This window comes from Tachypleus tridentatus, chromosome 12 (assembly GCF_004210375.1).
Source record: "Tachypleus tridentatus isolate NWPU-2018 chromosome 12, ASM421037v1, whole genome shotgun sequence".
Classification (NCBI taxonomy): Eukaryota; Metazoa; Arthropoda; class Merostomata; order Xiphosura; family Limulidae; genus Tachypleus; species Tachypleus tridentatus.
Window position 1 is genome coordinate 6,223,576 of NC_134836.1, and position 21,890 is coordinate 6,245,465.

General features: G+C 32.7%; 1 protein-coding gene across 2 annotated transcripts in view; it reads left to right on the top strand.

Annotated features, from left to right (window-relative positions):
• mib2 (E3 ubiquitin-protein ligase mind bomb 2) overlaps positions 1-20,790 on the top strand; it is a 105,858-nt gene extending 85,068 nt beyond the window's left edge. For both annotated transcript variants that reach the window (XM_076469529.1, XM_076469531.1), the window contains exons 14-18: positions 2,979-3,105; positions 3,672-3,890; positions 6,558-6,736; positions 8,360-8,580; positions 15,207-20,790. In XM_076469529.1, coding sequence (XP_076325644.1) covers positions 2,979-3,105; positions 3,672-3,890; positions 6,558-6,736; positions 8,360-8,580; positions 15,207-15,436 — 976 coding nt within the window. In that variant the 3' untranslated portion in view covers positions 15,437-20,790. The remainder of the gene's footprint in view (positions 1-2,978; positions 3,106-3,671; positions 3,891-6,557; positions 6,737-8,359; positions 8,581-15,206) is intronic.
• Positions 20,791-21,890: the final 1,100 nt, after the last annotated feature.

Here is a 21,890-nt window from a genome sequence, read left to right on the forward strand (position 1 = left end):
CAGGTGTGAAGTGGTTTTAATATTAAGATCCAAAATATTATTTCTTATTGGAAAAATATCAAATTCATGTGCATAGTCTTTAAAACCTCCTTATAAATTTCAAACTTTTTCTTCATAAAACTTTGTTTTATCTGTTATTTTCTTATTCTAATTCTATATGAGTTGGTAAATTTGACTGACTGTATAACAACCAAAAAAAATTTGAAAAAAATCTGAATTACCATTTTTCTCTGTAAAATGACTTCATATTGTAATACAAAACTACAATTGTTTATCTTAAATATATATTTAACTGTTTAACAGAATGCATCTGTTTATATTTAAATATTATTGTTTTACTGCCATTTGAATTTTTTTAAACTAATATTTGCACCATATGAATTGTAAGTCACTTGGTGAATGTGTAGCTCACATTACCCTATCAAATTACCTGAAGCATGAGCCTCTTGTGAGCTGCTCACAAGCATATCTTGTGAACAGTTTTATTTTTAATATTATTGCTATTTATCCTACTTAATCTAATTTTATAAATGTCTGACTTTTACATTTTAATATTCAATGAAGATCCCACATGAAAAACAAAAAATAGTGCTTTTTTTCCTGCTAACTGACAAGGTAACTTAAGCTTACTTTTCAATACTAAATGGTACAGGAGACCCTTGTTATACGTCATTGTAATATACTTTGTTTTGCACTTATGTCACTAACTTTCAGAGGAATGCAACATAAAATTTCCATGCACATATATTGTTCAAAGTTTGTGACTTGGCTCGTCTTAACTCTAGCTCAACATAGGCTTGATCGATTTAACTAATCACATGACCTCTTTGTACTTGTTTAGTCTCCTTATAGATTTAATACATTAACTTTCAATATAATGTGTATATCTTCACAAAATTTGGCAGTCTTTCAGTTAACATTATAAATCTTTCACATACAAATAATTATGTTTTGGTTGTTCATAACACTTAACCTACTTCTTTTATACTAATACTAGTAATGCATTAAATATTTTTTATTTAATTAAATTATGTACCAAAGAGCACAGACTAATAAGATACAAGTAGGAAAGCAGACAACCCTGGACTCTATTTAAAAAGCATCCAAGGAACCCAAAGTTAGACCCTTCTGGCCTCAAGTGAACTAAAATTCAAAGCCTATGTCTTCTATAGAGACAAAGATGGCAGAAGTCAGTGTCGTTGATGATCTTACAGCTGCATATTCATTCTTGTTCCTTGCCTAATCCTCTCTTAACACTTTCTTCAATCAAGCATGATGGATATGCTCCTCCAAACTAAGAATATAAAAATTAAAGGTTGTGTTGAAACCTTTTCAAAATGCTGTTTAATATTCTGTAGTTTTTTAAAGTAAAAATGGTTTTATGTTTGAGTCATTGCATAAAAATGTCAAAGATATTTTTCTGTTAAAAAAGGAAAATGCTTTAAAGTGTGCAGTGCCACTTCAAAATGCTTATAAAAGTAATTTTCAGTGAAATGTTTGGAAAATATAAATGCTGTTTAAAGGTCCTTGATTTCAGAATTAGTTATAAATATGGGTATGCTATGGTCATATAGTATAGAACAGGTACAATGTATTGTTAGATATAAAACACTTTTTTAAGTTATGGTCCCTATTCAGTACCATATTTCATTGTATCTTGTAGGAGAAATTGCTACACTTTGTGTTGCATAGGTAATGTTTATGCTGTTATAGTCCCTATCTCATTTCCAATTATTTGTATAAGGGAAAAGTACATGTTATAAATAATTTTGTTGCAAGTTACAACACTGACATATAATGAGTAACCCTGCACTACTATACTGAATAAATTTTTGTCTAAGAAAACAGAATAATGACATGTAAAAAAATTGTCTTATAGCTATTGTTCTTCTTGCTTTCTAACTATGCAATAAAAGCCTTTCCTCAATTCCGATAAGCTCGTCAGTGTGATTACCATGAGAACAAATTTGAAATACAATCCACTGTACAAAAAAACAATACAATGCATCATTTCATAGATTGAAATCTTGACTTTCTTTTTATTATAAATAATGTAGTCTAAAATAAAAATCAAACAAACAACTATTTGTGACAGAGTATGTAACAGATCAGTGTGGTAAGTGGGTTTATTTTTTCTTTCATAAATAAGTAAGATTGAAGGTTACAGAAATTATGCTTTGCTTGAGTAATGTTTTGTAATATAAAGATTCTGATTAAAGAGTTAGCATCCGGGATCACACATAAAATGTACAAGGAGTGTAAAAGATAAAAACAGAACCAAAATTCAAGAGCTTTCAAGTAATTGGTTATTTTTCTGCAGGAGATAAAAGGGTTGTGATTAAGGAGTACATATTGCAATCATTTATCATCATCCTTTATTCTACTGAGTAAAAATAGTGAATTATTTGAAAACATTCAAGTTTTGGGTTTCTTTTTTTTGGGGGGGCGGATTCGTTGTATGATAATAACTAATTTACAGATGGGTGGTAAATAAATTAGAGAAGAGGAAAAATGTAGAGAGCATATGTCACAATTCTCATACTAGGAAAGATTGAAGATTTTTTTCAAATATTTTCTCACAAAATTAAGGACTTAAAACATATTAAAATGTAATTTATTAACTATATTTTGATGCCGAGTTTATTTGTGTATATTGATCATAAAGCTGCTTAATTAACTTTTGAATGCAACAGTGTAAAAGATTGTGGCATGTACACTTTGACCTGCTTCACATGATAGAATTAAGAGAAGACAATTTACTTTTAATAGAAGATTTTAATTAACTTTGACTCTACTTCTTAAAGTGTCTGTCTGTCAGGCAGTAAATTATTACTTTATCTCTGTTATCATAATTTTTGTTTTAGTTAACTTATATGTAACTAATTAAATGTATTTCATTTATTGACAGTGTGTTATGTTTTGTGAGAATATAATACAGTATTTAATAATATTGATCTGTATCTATTTATCTTATGTAGTGCTACAGAACGTCTGATATTCAAGACCAGACAAATAGTTGATGTTAAGAAAGATGATGGTTTTGCTGCCCTTCATCTAGCAGCCCTTAATGGTCATTATCAAGTAGCAGAAACATTACTTACACAAGTGAGTTTTTAATTAATGCTCTGTTGTTTACTATTATTTTTTCCAAGTTTTAGCACATAATTGAAAATTTCAGTCAGTAAAATACTGTAATGTTTTTCTATGACATATTACAAAACTGAGAACTCTGTTATATTATATACATAGTTAGGAACTGCGGGTTAAAATTTAGTAATCACATCAAGTCTTTCAACATTGTGTGTCTTATCATATATAATGAAAAATGCTTCTACCAAGTTATTTATTTACTAGTATTTTCTAATATCATATCAGGTATGTATACAGTTTATTAAAACCTGCTGTCAGTGATCTTAACTGATTTATAAGTGTTGATCTACAAACATCTTTCATGGTAGGGAAAGTTTTTTACAAATGTGGAGTGATCAATATTTAATTTGTGAGGATATGAAAACTTATATTTAGAAATATTAAGTGATTACTGTGATGTATGTGTGTGTGTTTGGAAGGTGCTCAACTCTGCATATATAAATACGAGGTTATCAAAGTGTGCTGTAATAAGGTAGTATTTTAAATCTTGTCATAAATCTCTTCATTTTTGCTTTATACAGGGTCAGTGTGAAGTGGATATTCTTAACAACAGAAAACAGACACCACTTATCCTTGCTGTAAGCCAAGGTCACTGTTCATTGATTGAACTTCTTGTTTCCATGGGAGCAGATGTAAATGCTGAAGATGAAGATGGTGATACTGGTTTTCATCTAGCATTGATTAGAAAACTTGTACCAAAACATGATGTGGAAAACTTTGATTCTCCTTGCATATCAAGTGTAAAAAATTTTCTTTAATTTCCTGTTTGAACTGGATCAGAAAGTCCAGTCTAAACCTATGCTAAGTGCTGAACCATACTTTCGGCTCTGAGTGCAATATAAAAGTGTCAGTCAATTACACTACTTTATAAAGAATGTGAGAAGTTTGTACTTATTTTTTGTTCATATAATAAAAATATACAAAATATTTTTAAACATTACTTCAAATTAGTTAAAATTCATATGTACATTTATTTTCTGTCAGTATAAGCCAGGCCTCTAGAAATCTCAGGTACTAGGTTACTATAGCAACTAAAAATTTCATTGTGGTTTCAGTGATTTTTTTGCCAGTTTTACTTGTGTGAAGAACTGTGCTAAATAAAACTCAAATCTAGAACAGTTTTGGAATCTCGGAAGTTTTGAACTAAAACTTTAAATCCTAAGTGAAACTGTTTCTAGAATTTTAGTGACAGAGTTGACACTTCATGGAGCTACTATAATATTTTTCATTGCTGTTTATTCTGTATTTTGATTGCTTTTGGTAAGAGTAACAGTTTGCACTCACAAAATTTGCATTTATGATATTAGCTTAAAGAAGTAAAATCTGCAACGAGAAAAACTGCTGTTATTAATTGTGTACATAAGGGCTTAATCATTTTGACCAACCATATAGCCACCATGAAACTGTAAAATACCATAATGATGGATATACTAAATTTATCATCATAAAGTTTGGCAAAGCTTTTATTAAACATTACATTTTTATAACATATTCATACTAAAGGCATAGCTGTGATTCTATGAGGCCTTTACTGTGTAAGTCTGAATGAGATGTGATTTTCATGCTAAAAATATATTTCTTTTTATCGGATAGTTTCAAATTTTTTTTAGTCAAAATTTGCACTTTATCTCTTACCTTGTCCATCAGAATACTAATTGTGGTGAACTGTCCTCCATGTGTAATGATATTAAAAGTTGAAATACAGTAAAAAAATACCCTTTTTGATTTTTCTTCCAAGAATTACATCTGATTGTAGCAGACAGTTACATTACTTATTATAGTAGCTTCAGTTTCCAAACCTTTTCATGCAAGAAATACATTGTCACACTGGGACAGCATAGTATAAATAGATAGATCAGGTTCCATCACAAAATCTCACACCATGTGAATTATTTGAACTAGCCATTAAAATATTACAATAAATTTTGAAATTATTTAATTAATATTTTATCTCACCAGTTTATAATTTTTTATTTCAGTTACTTAAAAAAAATAGGTATGACAGTAAATAGAAAATCTACATAAAAACAAATTTGATTGCTTAACTTACCTTAGCCTATTTGCACTTGAATATATACAATGATTAGATTACCTTTTAAAACTATGTTGGCTCTCCACAAAATCATTATTGTTGTAAAATGTGCATTTTAAAACACAGAAAGTGTATTTGACATTAGTTCTAACACTACTGTAATTTAATTGACTTTTTAAATAAGATCTAAGTAAGTCAAGAAATTTCTGGTATCTATTCAGAGCTGAAAAATACAATTGTGGACAATGAAACTGAGATTAAATATCTATTTACAGGAAGCAAAACAAACAAAAAGGAACCTTTAAGACGAAGAGAAAATATTCCTCTTTCTACTCTTATGAATAATTCAGTGTCATTGTCAGAGAGAGTTGTTGATATTTTTTAAAATATGGAATGACATTGGTGGGGTGTGTTACGTGGGATTAATATTTTTGTTTAGATCTCAATCGAACAACAAAACTGGAGTTTTTAAATGTAAATTTTGACTTGTTAATATCTGTAGTATGTTTTAAGTAGTTGTACACCTAGAAAATTGTACAAGGGTAGCAAGAAAATCTGAAGTTGGTATTTCAGAACCAGATGTGTCATGCGAAGATTGAAAATTTATTTAACACTCCTACGAAAAGACGTTTCTAGTCCTGATTTCTCCAAGCCTGTTCCCCTGGCTGTGGTTTCGCTAGATAGTAGATAGGGACAGTGGGAATCTCGTTAATCCATTCATTAATGGATTTAAATGGCAATTTCAGTTAAATACAAAATTATTAGCCTAATATTAATAACCTTTCAAGTTGCTCTGGGGCCTATTAGGCCCCACTTTTCGTAGCAGTGTTAAATGTTTCCTTTTAAAATTAAAAATTAGATAATGTAGAATGTTGTATTACAATTTTTTTTCTTGCTTGCTAAAGTACATTGATAATAAAGATGTTTATTTATGCTTCAAATGTAACTTTATAAAAAAAATTGTGACTTGCTTTTTTACCCTCCCATTTGCACAGAATTAAATATATTTGAGCTTTTAATAGACCTGATATTGTGATTTTTTTCCTTTGTAATCTATAGTAAGAAAGAATAGCATTCTCTCCTCTAAACTACTTGATTTGAGCAGATGGTTCTACATAGATTAAAAGCAGGTTAATAGTGCAATGAAAAAAAAATAGGCTTTAATATAAGGCAGCTCTGAATGTTTGAAAACAAATATTTCATTATTGAAGGTTTTCCATTTTAAGATATATTTATTGTAATCTTGTTCTAGGATTATTATTTTTTTGAATGTTAGTAGATTGAAATTTTTCTTAAAAATTATTACACTAGATAGTATAAAGGAAATGCATAAATTGAGGTATTTGGAAATGTGACATTTTTTATACCTTTACAGATTTTGAGTCAGCTGGGGTCTGTAGGACATGAAGGAAATGTTGGACTTGCTGTTGCTTGCTTTCTGGCTCAAGAGGGTGGGGATTTAAATCACAGGAATCAGAAAGGGAAGACACCTCTTGATTTATTACCTGATACTGCAGTGAAAGATTTAGTTCGTTATCATACATCTCTAAAAAGGTTAAGTCTTACATGTACTTCCTTCAATTATTTTTTGTTTTTGTAATATTGAATGATGACACCAGAAAGATTATACATGTGGCTAATTTTGTTATTAAAGACTTGTTATTCAAAATTTACCTCTGTTAACAACTTAAAATAGGACTACGAGCAATATCATTTATAATAAACTGCATCAATTTCCCACCTACAAAACTTTACTTTCTTAGATTGCTATTTAACATAACTGACTTTTCAGATATAATCAAAACTTAAAGATACATTTCAGTTTTCTTAGCATTACTGGAAGGTTTGTGTATGTAATTGTAAAATTATATTGCTACAAAATAGTACTGTGAAAATTGTTGATGAAAAGCAAATTTTCTGAGATATTTTGTTTTCTGTGTTTTTAACAGCTTGTAACTAATTTTTTTCCCATTTTGATTAGAATGATCAACATATCTAGTATCAAAGTGAAAAATAATAGTTTAAAGTTTTTTATCATATCTTTGGAAAAAAACACTGTTTTACTGTTATTTCTTCCAAATCCTTTACACCTTACTTTCAATCATATATTCCTTGGCCAATTGATTTAAAACCTGATAGTTGTACTTTAGTCCAGTATGGTGAGACATTTTTTTTGCTTTTTGTTGTTTAGTTCCTTTTCCAAGATTTTATCGAATCAAAGGTCAACCCAAAAATGTATACTTCAGGTTCTTGTGCAGTCATATTGACAGCATTTTATGCTGAAAATTCTCACAAATATCAATTTCCAAGTGCCTAATACAATGATGTACAAAAAAGTTGGATTTGCCCATATTGAGTCTTTTTCTTTTTGGGAGGTCAGAGCATTAAAAAAAAGTTTTGAGGTTTTGATCAATTACTAGGTCATAGTTTGACCAGTTTATATGGGATTCAATACAAAAATACTTTTCTACAGGTCTCAGACACAGGCGCACAGAAAGTGTGTTAAATGCTCAGTTTTTTCTTATTTTATGAAAGTCAAGCAGTTGAATAAACCCATAATTTTAAGAGATTTAGTCAGTTACTTAGCCTTGTTTTAATGAATTTACATGGAGTTTGGTACAGAGATAATTTTTTACAGGTAACACATTCATGAAAATAACATTGGACTTGCTCATTTTTAGTAATTATAGGGGTCAAGATGCCAAAAAAAAAGCATAATTTTAGGGTTTTTTGACAGTTATGTTTTGGTATATTTTTGCCAATTTACATTCATTTTGGTGAAAAGTTACTTTTCTACAAGCCCCAAACAGTGATGTAGGTAGTTTTTATTTTTTCTTTGTTCTTCACAATTTTTATGGTGTTAAAATTGGTCATGTTGGGACTGCATGGCAAAGACATGCTTATATTGATCAATGTATTTAATTTTTGTATTTTGTAGATATACCTATTTAATAATTAAGAGTAATTAAATTAATGTTACCTAAAAATGTAAAAAAAAGTTGACAATTTGTAATCACAAAAATATACATTGTAATGATGATGCTAAGTAAAGTTTTGTGAACCAGTGCATGTATTTCATTTAATTTTTTTTTATTGATTATAAGATTTTGTTGTATGAGCAATTTTTATTAAATTGTATTGTGGACATGTATTGATGTGCTGTGGTACTTTTTGCAGTGCTCAAGCCAAATCTCTGGGTTTGCGGGAAAATCCAGATGTTTCATGCCCAGCATCTGAGGCTACACCATCTGCTGGTTTGGAGTGCTGGATATGCTGTGAAGTTTCAGCATCAGTTTTGTTTGAGCCTTGTGGTCATAAGGTAGCTTGTGAAGACTGCTGCTTACGAATGAAGAAGTGTATATCTTGTCAAGATGTTATTCTTAAGAAAATTGGGTTAGGTAAAAAAAAACTTTATAATTTACAATAATACTACCATATCTTTAGGATTCTTAAACTACCAGTCATATAACACTTAAAATGATACACAATTTAATCAGTTTAAAAATACTATGAAAAATTAAAAATAAACAAGTTACTTAATGTAACTTTTTTATTGTAATTTAAGTTACTGAATGCCAGATACAATGAAAGGCTAGAAAAAGAAGGAAAATCTTCCCGTATAAAAAGTTTTGTTAACCTATTATTACAAAAAGTTGTTTTAATTTATAACAGAATTATTTTGAGGAGATTATGTAGTTGCGCTAAATTCAGACTTTACAACTTGTTGTTTATTATGTCAGTGAAAACTAATTAGTTGGCAGTGGGCCTGGAAAACTTTAATTTCACAAAATACTTGAGTTATGTTAAATAGGCATTAAACAATTCAGATGTTTTTATTTACACGTTATTTCATTCTTTTAACAAAAAAAAATCAACATATAACATCACTAGAAAGAACTAGTTGTTATTTAGAATACTTACATTCCAGCAGTTTAAGACAAGTTGTCCTTTAAAAGTTCTTTAATTAGCCCCCTCGGTGTGGATTCCTGTACATGGTGAGGGGACCTCCCAAGGAAGGTTCTGTTCTTTCAGTTTACCTCCTCTGGGATCTAAACATCCACCCAGGTGTTTGCGTGACGACCTGTGAAGGGGAGGAGAGGATCCTGGTGGTTGAGGGGTGCAACCCTAACACACCACTTTGGCCTTGCATTCCTGTAGACAGGCAGTCTTTGGGTGGCCCCTTGGGTAAATCGGCTGGTCTACTTGGGCTAGAGTCAACCAAGTACCAGTGTTGGAATTTCTCAACAGGTGTTGTGCACATTGTGTCTGATGCTAATGTTTGGGTATAGTGCTCACGAAACCCTGGCGTTGCTGCAATGTCCTTGCATGACATTGTAGTGCATCCCCTCGTAGGGCTCCATGGTGGGTGGGGTCAGTGGGTACCAAAATTTTCCTTTTTAATAAAATAGTGAAAAAATAGTCAATAGGTAAACCACCACGTCTTGAAGACTCTGAGCAGCATTCTTCAACATCTGTAACACACGTACCTCATTTTCTTATATTACATTCTCTTTCAGAAAGACCTTTAGGGCAAATACCCCCCTTTTTTATTTAGAAGGGACAAGAGGGTCTCGCTGGCTCTCCAAAGTTAGTAAAGAAGCTTCGATCTGGAAACATATTGGTTGAAACATCCACATCCCAACACAGTGAACTCCTCTTGAATTCAAAGGCAATTGGGGATGTGCCTATTGAGGTTACCTTTCATGCTACCTTGAATTCATCATGAGGAGTTATTGTTGAGAGGGATTTGAAGAACGTCACCGAGCCAGAGATTCTCATTGGTCTCTCCACTCAAGGAGTTTCTGCAGTGAGGCGCATCTCCTCTCGGAAAGATGGAGTTACACTGCCGACAAATATCCTCGTTTTGACATTTACATCACCACGTGCGCCTGCCACCATCAAGGAAGGTTATCTAATTTGCAGGGTACGACCGTACATTCCAAACCCTCTTCGATGTTTCCAGTGTCAGAGGTATGGCCACTCAAAGACATCATGTGCTCGTTGTGGTGGCAAGGACCACGATGCCTATGAGTGTGAAATGGACCCACATTGTGTCAACTGCAATGGTTCTCACCCTTCCTACTTTTGTTCTTGCCCTAAATGGTTGGAGGAAAAAAGAGGTGCAGCATTTGAAAACGACTCATAACATTAGTTATCCTGAAGCTCTGAAATTGCTGTCTGTCACTCCATCTCAGACATATGCTGCTGCACTTCATTCCACAACTACAGTGGGAGTGCAAACAGATCTCTCTGTGCCTACAAGGGAATCATTTTCAAAACAAATGAAAAGCCTTTTGACCTCCATGGTTAAAAAGGTTGATGAATCTACTAATACACCCATCTCTGTTCCTCCCATACATTCCAAAAACCTCAAGATCCACATCCTTTGGTTTCAAATACAGGCATTTCTTCTGATACATCTTTTTCTCCCACCCCAAGATGCAAAACAATCATTCGTTTGCATCCTCAGTCACTGGAATCCCCTTCCAACAACAAAGACCTGCCCAATCGACCCAGGGCAGGATCCATGGAGGTCGATAGACCTCCTCCGAATAAGGACGGTAAGACAAAATGACATGGTCATAAACAGAAGGGTTCTCCAGCCACTTTGCCTACCCATCATTAAAAAATGGCCACCTTGATACAATGGAACTGTTGAGGTTTACGTTCTAATCTGGATGATGTCTAAACACTGCTTTGTACCATCCTGTATGTCTTTCCTTACAAGAAACATTTCTAAAACCTGCTGATAGAGTCACCATTCAGCAGTTTTCTCTGTACAGAAATGACAGGCTGTGTGATGGACGAGTACATGGAGGGGTGGCACTATTGGTTGATCAGCATGTGCCCACCCTGTCTTTGTTACTCAACACACCCTTGGAGGCCATAGCCATCTGTGTTTCCTTGGGTCATACCATCACTGTTTGTTCTCTCTACCTGTCCCCTGGAGAGACATATGGTCAATCAGACCTTGATGCACTCATTGAACAGTTGAAGTCTCACTTTCTAATTTTGGGGGACTATAATGGACATCATCCCTTCTGGGGAAATGCTGTTATTGATAGGAGGGGTCGCTCTGTAGAGCGTATCCTCTCTGATCACAATCTTTCTCATTTTAATACTGGTTCTTCCTCTTATTTTCATGCACCTAGTCAGTCCTTTACAGCTATTGATCTCTTGGTTTGGTCCCTTCATTATTCTCCCATTTTTTATAGAGGGTTGACAATAATCCACTAGGCAGTGATCATTTTCCTATACTTTTGAGAGAGACTGGCTGTGGTCGATGCCACCCTACCTGCGTGCCCCAGCGGAAGCTGGATCAGACAGACTGGTCCACTTTCACTGCCCTCGCAAACTTGATCTTGCCATCATGAATTAGCCATCAATAGATGACTGTGTGGCAGTGGTAACTGACTGTATTATACAAGCAGCTGCTCAGCGTATTCCTAAAACCTTGACACATTTTCCACGATATCCTCGTCCTTGATGGAATCCTGCTTGCCACTTTTACGGAAGGCTCAAAAACGGGCCTTGGATACTTTCCATAGATATCCCACACTTTTGAACCTCATCGCTTTCCAATGGGCCCGTGCACATGCTAGGTGGGTAAGATGTCAAAGCCAGAAGGAATTTTGGATGAAGTTTACAACTAGCATATCTTCTATCACCAGTTCCAAGGTCATATGGGACAGGATTCGAAAAGGTCAATGGGCACTACAATTCTGTCCCTCTCTCGATCTTACTCTCTGATGGCCAAGAGGTAGCTGATGTTCGGAGCATCACCGATACTCTAGGTGAAAGCTTTTGCCAGGTATTTAGCACTTCTGCTTGTTCCTCCACTTTCTTGGCCATCAAGACTCAGGCAGAGCGTTCACCTCTTTCCTTTCAAACTGACTGTCTCTTTGACTATAATTGTCCCTTTACACTGGTGGAACTGAAAATGGCCCTTCATCGGTCGGGCAGTACATCTGTTGCACCTGATGATGTACACTATGACATGCTGCGCTATCTCTCCCTGCTTCTCTTGATATTCTTCTAATTGTTTTTAACTGGATCTGACAGGAGAATGTTTTTCCTGATGCCTGGCATCAGGCTATTATCTTACCTTTCTCTAAACCTGGGAAAGATCCCAAGATTCCTTCAAACTACCATCCAATTGCTTTGACGAGCTGTCTCTGTAAGACCTTAGAGAGGATGGTTAATGCTTGTCTTGTTTGGTTCCTCGAATCACACAACCTCCTCTCGCCCACCCAGTGTGGGTTCCGACAACAGCACTCCACCACAGACCACCTAATTCGACTTGAAACATCAATCAGAGAAGCCTTTCTCAAATGCCAACATCTTGTGTCGATATTCTTTGACATTTAGAAGGCTTATGACACAACATGGAGATATGGCATTTTGCGACACCTCCATATATATGGGTTACGTGGCCATTTACCCATTTTATTAAAAATGTTTTAATGGACAGGAGATTCCAAGTTCGTGTGGGTTCGACACTTTCCCGTTCTTTTGTACAGGAAATTGGAGTCCCTCAGGGTTGTGTTTTGAGTGTCACACTTTTCAGTATAAAGATAAATGCCATCACTGAACAACTCCCTCTCACCGTTGTGAATGGGCTGTATATCGACGACTTTCACATCTCGTGTCAGTCGTCGAACATGAGATATATTGAGCGGCAACTACAAACTGCCCTCAATCTTGTACTGAAGTAGACTACAGGGAACGGCTTTAATTTCTCTCTCTCTAAACTGTTTGCATGCACTTTTGCCACTAACGGGGTACTCACCCTGATCCTGAACTCCGTATCGGCGAAGTTTTTCTGTCAGTGGTCCCTGAGACCAAGTTCTTGGGGCTTATCTTTGACCGTAAGCTAACCTTTATACCACACTTAAAGCAGCTATGGGTCAAATGCACCAGAGCACTGAACATTCTTCGTGTCCTCTCTAACAGCTGTTGGGAAGCGGATCGATATTCTATGTTAATGATATATCATGCTCTTATTCGATCGAAACTCAACTATGGATCAATGGTCTATGCCCTACCAGATCCTCAGCCTTAAAGATGCTGGACCCCATTCATCATAAAGGACCTTGACTCTGCACTGGGGCTTTCCACACCTCCCCAGTTCAAAGCTTATACGTAGAATCTCATGAACCTTCTCTGCACTTTCGCCGTTTGCAATTGTCTTTATTATATTCTTCAAAACTTCGTTCCTTACCAAAGCATACCACCTGGGGATATGTTCTCCTTCCTCAGTGGGCCATACTTTTTCAGAACAGACGATCTGCCATTGCTCCCTTTGGCCTTTGCATCCAGGTGCACTTGGATGAATTGGGTCTGTCCGTGGATAACATTGCAGAATCCACTGATCAGCCCATCCAACCATGGCTTATTTCAGCCCCCAAATGTGACCTTTCTTTAAGTCATTTAAAAAAGGCTGGTACTCCCAATTGGAAGTACCGTCTTTTATTTACTGAACATCTTTCGAACAATCATTCCATTAAAATTTATACGGATGGTTCCAAATCAGGTAATTCTGTGGGCTCTGCCATGGTTTGTTGCGGTTCGGTGGTTGCACGTAGAATCCCCTCTGCAACTTCTGTGTTCACTGCTGAACTGTATGCCATATCTCTTGCACTGGATCATATTGATGCTAAGCAGTACTCCAACTGTACTATTTATACTGATTCGCTTAGTTCTCTACTGGCCCTGGAATCGCTTCACGTTGGCTCACACCCTGTTCTTGCTGGTATTCCAAATCGACTGGCCCATTTCTCTCATTAACATCTACTTTTGTCCAGTTTTTCTGGATACCAGGCCATGTTGGTATTCGCGGGAATGAGCTTGCAGACACGACAGCTAAATCTCTCTGCTCTGGCATTATCACCACTGTGCCTATTCTGTACATGGACTATGGTCCTGTATTCAAGGCTCAGCTCCGTGCCAACTGGCAGTCCACTTGGAGTGAGCAATGCAACAACAAGCTTTTTCAAATAAAACCCTGTATTGAGCTTTGACTGTCTAGCTTCCATAAGGTTCGGAAGGAGGAAGTTGTTCTAACTAGACTACACATTGGTCACAGTTTTTAACTCATTGCTTTGTTTTATCTGGAACTGTTGTACCAGTATGTAGGTTGTGTAACACTCAAATTACAATTTTGCTGCATGTCTTTTAACACTTTTATTACTTTACCTTTTGATACTGGCCATAATGACACATAACCCGGAACCAGGACTGGAAAGATCAACTTCAGGTGACTGACGGTGGTTCTTGTACTTACCTGTTAGTCTTCCTGGTGGGTTATTATAATTACCATTATGCTACAAGAAGTCCTTTACAACTTTGTAGACTCGATGTCAACATTGGTTTTATGCCATTTTCTATTTTTAATTGCTGTTTTGTTTGTACGTCTGTTTCCTTTTACGAATTTTACTACATTTACTTTTACCTTTTATCAGACATTTCGCTAATTATTATTACGATTTTGCTATATGTCTTTTAACACTTTTCTTATTTTACCTTTTGATAATGGCTGTTTTGACACATAACCCAAAACCAGGACTGGAAAGGCCAACTTCAGGTGACTGACGGTGGTGGTTGACTTACCTGTTAGTCTTCCTGGCGGGTTATGATCATTACCATTCTGCTACAGGAAGTCCTTTACAAATTCTTTTACTCTGCTTTCTTTCTTAACATTGTAGACTAGATGTCAACATTGGTTTTATGCTTTTCCTGTTTTTCAATGATGTTTTGTTTTACCTTCATTTCCTTTTATATATTTTACTACATTTCTTTTTTTTTTACCTTTTTACTGGATGTTTGGCACAGATCGCCCAGCTGCTTTGTGCCATTAAACATTCAATCAATCAATTTTTAATTAGTGCCAATAAAGTAACTGTATATTGATGTCATATTTCATTACACTGTAACTTTATACCTTACAGTGTCTTCTGATGAATGTGTGTGTATGAAATGTTCTCTCATAAAATAGGATTATGTAATAAATGTTTTTTCACTCCAGGTGGTCGGGTAATTTCGTCAAAAGCTCGTCAAGCAAGTGTGGAGAGGTTACGGTATCTTGAATCCAAAATTCAAGAGATCGAAGAGGCTCACTGTTGTTCTATTTGTATGGAAAGGAGAAGAAATGTAGCATTTCTTTGTGGTCATGGAGCTTGTGTAAAATGCGCTCAGACTTTGAAGACTTGTCACATGTGTCGGAAGCCTATTACAAAAAAAATCAACTTGTATTGAAAGCTGTATAGCAGCTAAGAAGTGCCATCTGTGAAAATATTCTTGTCACCATTTTGGAAGAATACCAGGGAAACCTGACAACTTGTGCCCTCAGCATAGGGTTATTAGATATTAACACGTATAATTTCATACTGTGAATATGTTTTGTCCCATATTACATCTTTTTCTAACTTATGCATATCTTCAGTTTCATGGTAATTTTAATGAAGTTAGCAGTATGAGTTGTTCTGTGTTTTGAAAATTGTCTAAGCACATTTTTTTTTTTTATTTATTATTATTACTGTTTGAATTTTTGGTGGTCAAATTGTAGATTTTATTGTAAACAAGAAATATATATATATATACATATACATGTGTGTGTGTATTTTTTAAAATTAAGCCTACAAGAGAATTTCTTGGAAGTATAGTTATAAACACACAAATTCTTAATTTAAAAATTTCTGTCTGTGTGTGTGTGTGTATAAGAATACCTATATCAGGAACTGACTAAGTTTTTAAAGTCATGTAATTCTTCGGCAGATCAAGCTAGAGATTTGAACTGCAATCTGTGTCATGGTACTTATATGCAAAAGTGAATCATAATATTAGGGAGATGGTTTTAAAGGCAGATTTTTTTTTTAAAGAATCCCCACTGTAACATTTTAATTAATTCCAAATTCAAAAATACTCTTGTTTGCTTCATGATATGCATTTATTCCTACTTTTAAAGTTTTTCCCTTACTCTAATATGTCTATGTTACATTTTTCTAATATTCAAAACTAATATGTCTAACTCACTAGTAACTTACTTCTTAACAGTACTGATTTCTTTCCTGATATTTTGGATTTTGCTTGGATGAAGAAAATGATATAACAAGTGTCAAATAATATTGGAAACTTTTTTTTTTTCCTTACTAATTATTCTGTTTGGATGACTAAAACTGGACTTTCTTGGTTGTTAAAGTTATGAAAAATTTCTGTTGAATTGGTGTGTTTTTTAAATAAATGTATAACATACAATATTTTATAACAATGTAAATTTGAAAACAAATTATTCTGTATTATAGTTTCACATTAACTAACACAATGAAAATATGATATGAAATGTACAAATATTAACTTATGGAATTATCATGAACACTTGCTCAGTGACTACACGGGAATTATTTATGATTTATCTAATTAATGATAACGTTTGGTCCAGTGAATTGAATTTCGTTTGTTTTTTTAGTTTTTTGTTTCTTTTCCTAATATTTGTATATAAAATTGTAGCATTAAGTAACTATATTTGATTGAAAATATTAGTAAATGTATGTGCTGCTTCAGTTTTTCTTCTGATATAGGTTTGAATCTCTTGGTGTATATGTTATTGTAAAAAAAATTATTTAATTTTATGACTGATTTATTTTTTGTCAAATTCTAGTACAAACATTAGTTTCATTTAATATAAATATCACCTAGACATATATTGCTATGAAAGATGTTTTTCTTTTCAATCATGAATCATTAACCACGTTTCTATCATTCGTAACCTAATTAGAACTTTTCCCCAACAAGAAATATGATTTTTTTTATGCAATAAACCTGATTATTTTAAGCTATATTAGAATGTTGTTATATTTTGATTTTATAGTAACGTAGTGTGTTAAAGTGTTGTTTATTGTGTATATTCGTTATATCGAGCATTCCACACTTACTCAAAGTTGTTCTTAAATATAATTTAGAATGGAGAGAGAGACTTTGGACTTATTATTAATTTTTCTTTCACCCAGTAAAGTTTTGAATGTGTCATCTATTTACAATATTTTGCAAAAACTACTTAACATTTTTCAAACTCATTTCATGTTTCTCTGTTTATGTATAATGTAGCTCATCTTTCTTTAACACATTTTGTTACAAGATACATAAATTGTCCAATAGAGTAAATTTAAAGTAGTATCTTCTGTTGAACAATTAGCTTGGCATATATTCTTTATAAATGAAATAACAATTTAGTGATATAAAACAATTGGAACTGGGTGTTTGAGATCAAACTCAACTAGAATTTTAAAGAAACAAAACAGTTTTAAAAATAAATTAATTTACTTAGCATGATTACAAAGTTGGCTGTCTTGTACATTTTTTTGACATTAAGCATCACGTGATGATAAACTCCAAAAATTATTTTCACATGCCCAGTGTTTCATCCTGATGGGTACTTTGAAGGCTCATTGCAAAAGCAGTGATGAAATGGTAGGCATGTGAAAAACTTTCTGGAATTTAGATTCATTATAATTTGGTGTTAAAACATCTTTATAGACTCATTTGTACATTATAAATTATACAATTGGAAAAGGAAAATCATTAACAAAACAAAGTAAACTTAGCTTGATTTTGGTATATTTTTGAAAAACAAATTATAAAAAACATTATGAGGTTTATGTCTGTAAGGGTGAGAATGTGTACAGGTGTAAAAAGTACCTCTAAGTTTCAGAAATGGTTTTGGTATAAACTTGTTGAAAAATTTTGTCTAGTTTTAGGAAATCCATAATGAGGTGGATTCTGTGTTTGTGACTTGGTAATTTATAGTTGGTATAAGTTCTAAAAGAAAGATACTTGTATAACTAGGAAAACTATTTTTTTATCTATTTCAAGAGCAAACTTTTTCTTGTTTTATAGGTAAGTGAAAACTTTAATGTTTAAAAAGAAAGATTCCAACATTTAAAAAGGCAAAAAATAATTGTAAATGAGATCTCTGGTTTTACAAATGTATTGGTAACTAAACACTTTTTGTAGACCTCCAGAATGAGAATAATTGAGATTGAAAAAGTAAAAATGTAGACTATTAAAACCCCTTTTCCACGACTCAGTCATATTACCTGTACAGAGATTGAGTAGTAAACATACTTAGGGACAGGTATTTATATTTCTGGGAAATAAATGAGACAAAAATAAGAACCTCTAACATAATCTTTCAACCTGAAACAAGGCACCTAAAATGTTGTCACCTATTGTATTTCTTTTATGTACTTTGTTTCAAAATTTAATTTATAAAATACCCTAAAGTAGCTCAGATGTTCATTGTTCATTCTAACCTTTAAATTACATAAAATTAACTTTATAATTATTTCACCAAAAATCTATTTCATTTTATTTTAGTATGCAATTATGAATTTTGTAGGGCTTCAGTTTTATTATGGTCAGTCATCTTTTTGGTATATGATCCTTTAACTTTTTCAATTATAAATTCAGAGATGACCATACCTTACTGTTTTTAGTGACCAGACTGAAATGAAGTAGTACAAATGTAATCATGAAAAAATTATACTTATTCATTGCTATTTGTGTATGTAACATTCCTAATTATTGTATGAGAAAGGACATTTGTTTTTTAGCCAAATTTTCCCACCTATGAAGCTTTGGTGTTGGTAACTTATGCTGTATTCCTAGTAAGGTCTTTGGTACTTCCTAATAGAAATCTAGTTTAGCATATTTGCATGAAAGATTTCTCTTAGAAAGCATGACATTTAATTGTTTATGGTAATCTTTTATATTTTAATTTTTCTGTGTTATATCAGTAATGGTTTATTTAAAATTTGTGTTTATTAACCACTGTGATATATTACATAGGTAAACTAAGTAACACAAACTTGAAACAACTGATGGGCCCAGTAGTTGGAAGAAATAATTTATGGTAGAAGTGTCATTTTATGTGAAGTGTATTACTTAAATACGTACATAAATGTAAAATGTTTCACTTATGATAAATCTGTCATATAGTAAAATACTCTAAAACATTTGTATAATAACATTGATTCTTCCTTTTTGGTGATAAGAAGCATATTCAGTATTTTAAACCATATTCTAAAAATAAGAAAATGATGATAAAGTTACAGTCTACTTGGTGATCTACTTAATTATGTAGTGATTCTAGCAATATTTCTGCAAGATTTTTAATCACATAATACATTTTTATCTTATTAATTTCATTTATCACAAATACATTTTTTTATTAATGCTTTTTTGAATTATGAAATCAAATGAAATATTTGTATATTACATCATTTAACATTATCCAACACTGATAAGAGGGTTTGTGCAAGACACTACAAACTTAAAGAAACATTTGCTCATGTTAAAATTCAGGACTAAGATATAAGTGTATACCTGAATTAGTAAAATGTAAGATGTTTCAAGCACAGCTTGAATCATTTTAATTGTTGAATATATTTTAGAGGGATGATGCATGGATTTATTGTAGTTCACTTATGTAATAATGATTCTTTTTAATTTATATTGAAGATACTGATATGAATAGAAGTGCACATTACTGTAATTAAAGATTTATTTCCATATGTATTTCTGAACCTCAAGACAAAAGAATTTATAAAGGGAAGTGTCAATATGATTCGTTTGAAATCCTTTTGAATAAAATATATTACTGTGTTGCCAAGTTAAAAATTAAATCTTGTGCTGTAGTGTGGAATGGTACATACATGTGAATAAAATTAATTAATTATGAATCTTGTGAAAGAACTTAAATAACTAGACTAACAAGTTATATATTTTTAAATTTTTAGACTTTTTTTTTATAAGGTTATCATTAGGTTTATTTTACACGGTAATTTCTCTTCAGTATGTTAGTATAAAAGATAAGCATGATAGGTTACCCAGAAAATATTTTTTTAAATGTTCACAGATTTTAAATGTTCACAGATATACAGAGGTAACAGTAATTAAAACTACCTTACTGGAAACATTCTGTGTTAAGGCTTATTTCAGTTGGAAAATTTGGGTGACATGGTAAACTTAATTATAAAATACAGATATTATGGGCTTATTAACTTGTATTCTATGTTCATGCTGTGATAAAAGAATAAAAATATTAGTACAACACTAATAATGACATAGTGAGACATATTCTGAAGTATGTTTATTTGAAGGCAAGATTGCAATTGCTATGTTAAATGTACACCCATAAAAATAGATAATTGATGTTCTTTGCATTATTTATACTTTTTTTTGTCATATTTGTTCTTGTGAACTTTGACTTATATCAGCCAAAAGGTTACTCTTTTGCTCTAAAAGTGCATTTGTAAAGAAAACTGTATGGAAGAATTAGATATTGCCAAGCTTTGAAATTGCAATATTAGTAATAACAGAAAACAGTTTGTTATTTAATATAAACTTGAACTACAATCTGCTCTTAAGAAACATTCTAAAATAGCACCTCCTTTACATATTCAGTTGTATTTCTTTAATATGACACCTAACTGTATTCCATGATTTGCTATACATGTCTTTTTTTTTTTGTAAATAGTGTTTGTTATTTTTTGTTTATGTAATATTTAACTGTATTGTCAAAATCAGCCAAATAAATGATTTGTACAGTTTTACTATATTGTTCAAATAATGACTTTCCAGGGATTATTATGGCAGGAGATGAGATGAAAAGTTACCAGAACATATCCAAAAGGTAGTTTTGGTCAGTGGCTTTCTTGATGAGAAGCTTGTGAGAACAAAAGTTATGGATAAAACAACAAACTTGTTCAGTTGAATTTCTTCTATAAATATACAGAAAATACATTAACAACATGGCCACAGTCATTTTTTTGTATTGATGCTGGTAGTATCAATTTATTATAGTATAATATATTCATAAAAAAAATTGCATTCCATGTATAAACCATTTTGAAATAATATAGTTGCTCTTGTCCAAGTCTGTATAAAATAAAGTATTAAATGAGTGCTACAATGTATTAAACCAAAAATGACTTATTAAGAAAACTTAAAACATGCGATTTGTAATTCAATAAAAAAACTACAAATAAAGATAATTTATTATACATAATAGTTATTACATTTCCCTTACAATTTAAATTGAAAAGAAACTTTAGCAGTAATTTTTTGGCCTAAAATTTGTGATAAAAATGAACTTCAATGTGTTAATTTCAGATTCCAAACCAGATGCACCTGATCATCCATCCCAAGTTCTGATGTTGAATGAAAAGCCTCTCAATTAGTGATTTGTAAGAGTTGATAGATGTAAAGCTATTTTTATATGGATCTGATTTTGAATCTGAAATGGAAAAATTAAGAAGAGAAAAATATCTGTATTTTATTTTCGGCCTATAGTATTATACTGTATATATACTCTTCAAAAAAAGAAACACAAAAAGGCAAAATTTGAGACATATTGTTAACAAGTTTATTCCGGGTAGTTCTGTATGACGTGCGTGAAACTTTGCACATTCACTGCTGAACATCTAAAGTATGCAAAGGCGAAGTCCACGCTCACTAGTTGAAGTTTAACGTCACTCAATGTCAATAACGAGTATGCTCCCGTGAGCATCAATAACTGCTTGGCATCTCCTGCCCATGGAAACGATGAGTTGACGAATCACATCCTGTGGAATGGCTGTCCACTCAGCCTGCAAAGCTGCTGCAAGCTGAGGTAGAGTCTGCGGTTGAGGTGGCCACCGTCGCAGACGTCGGT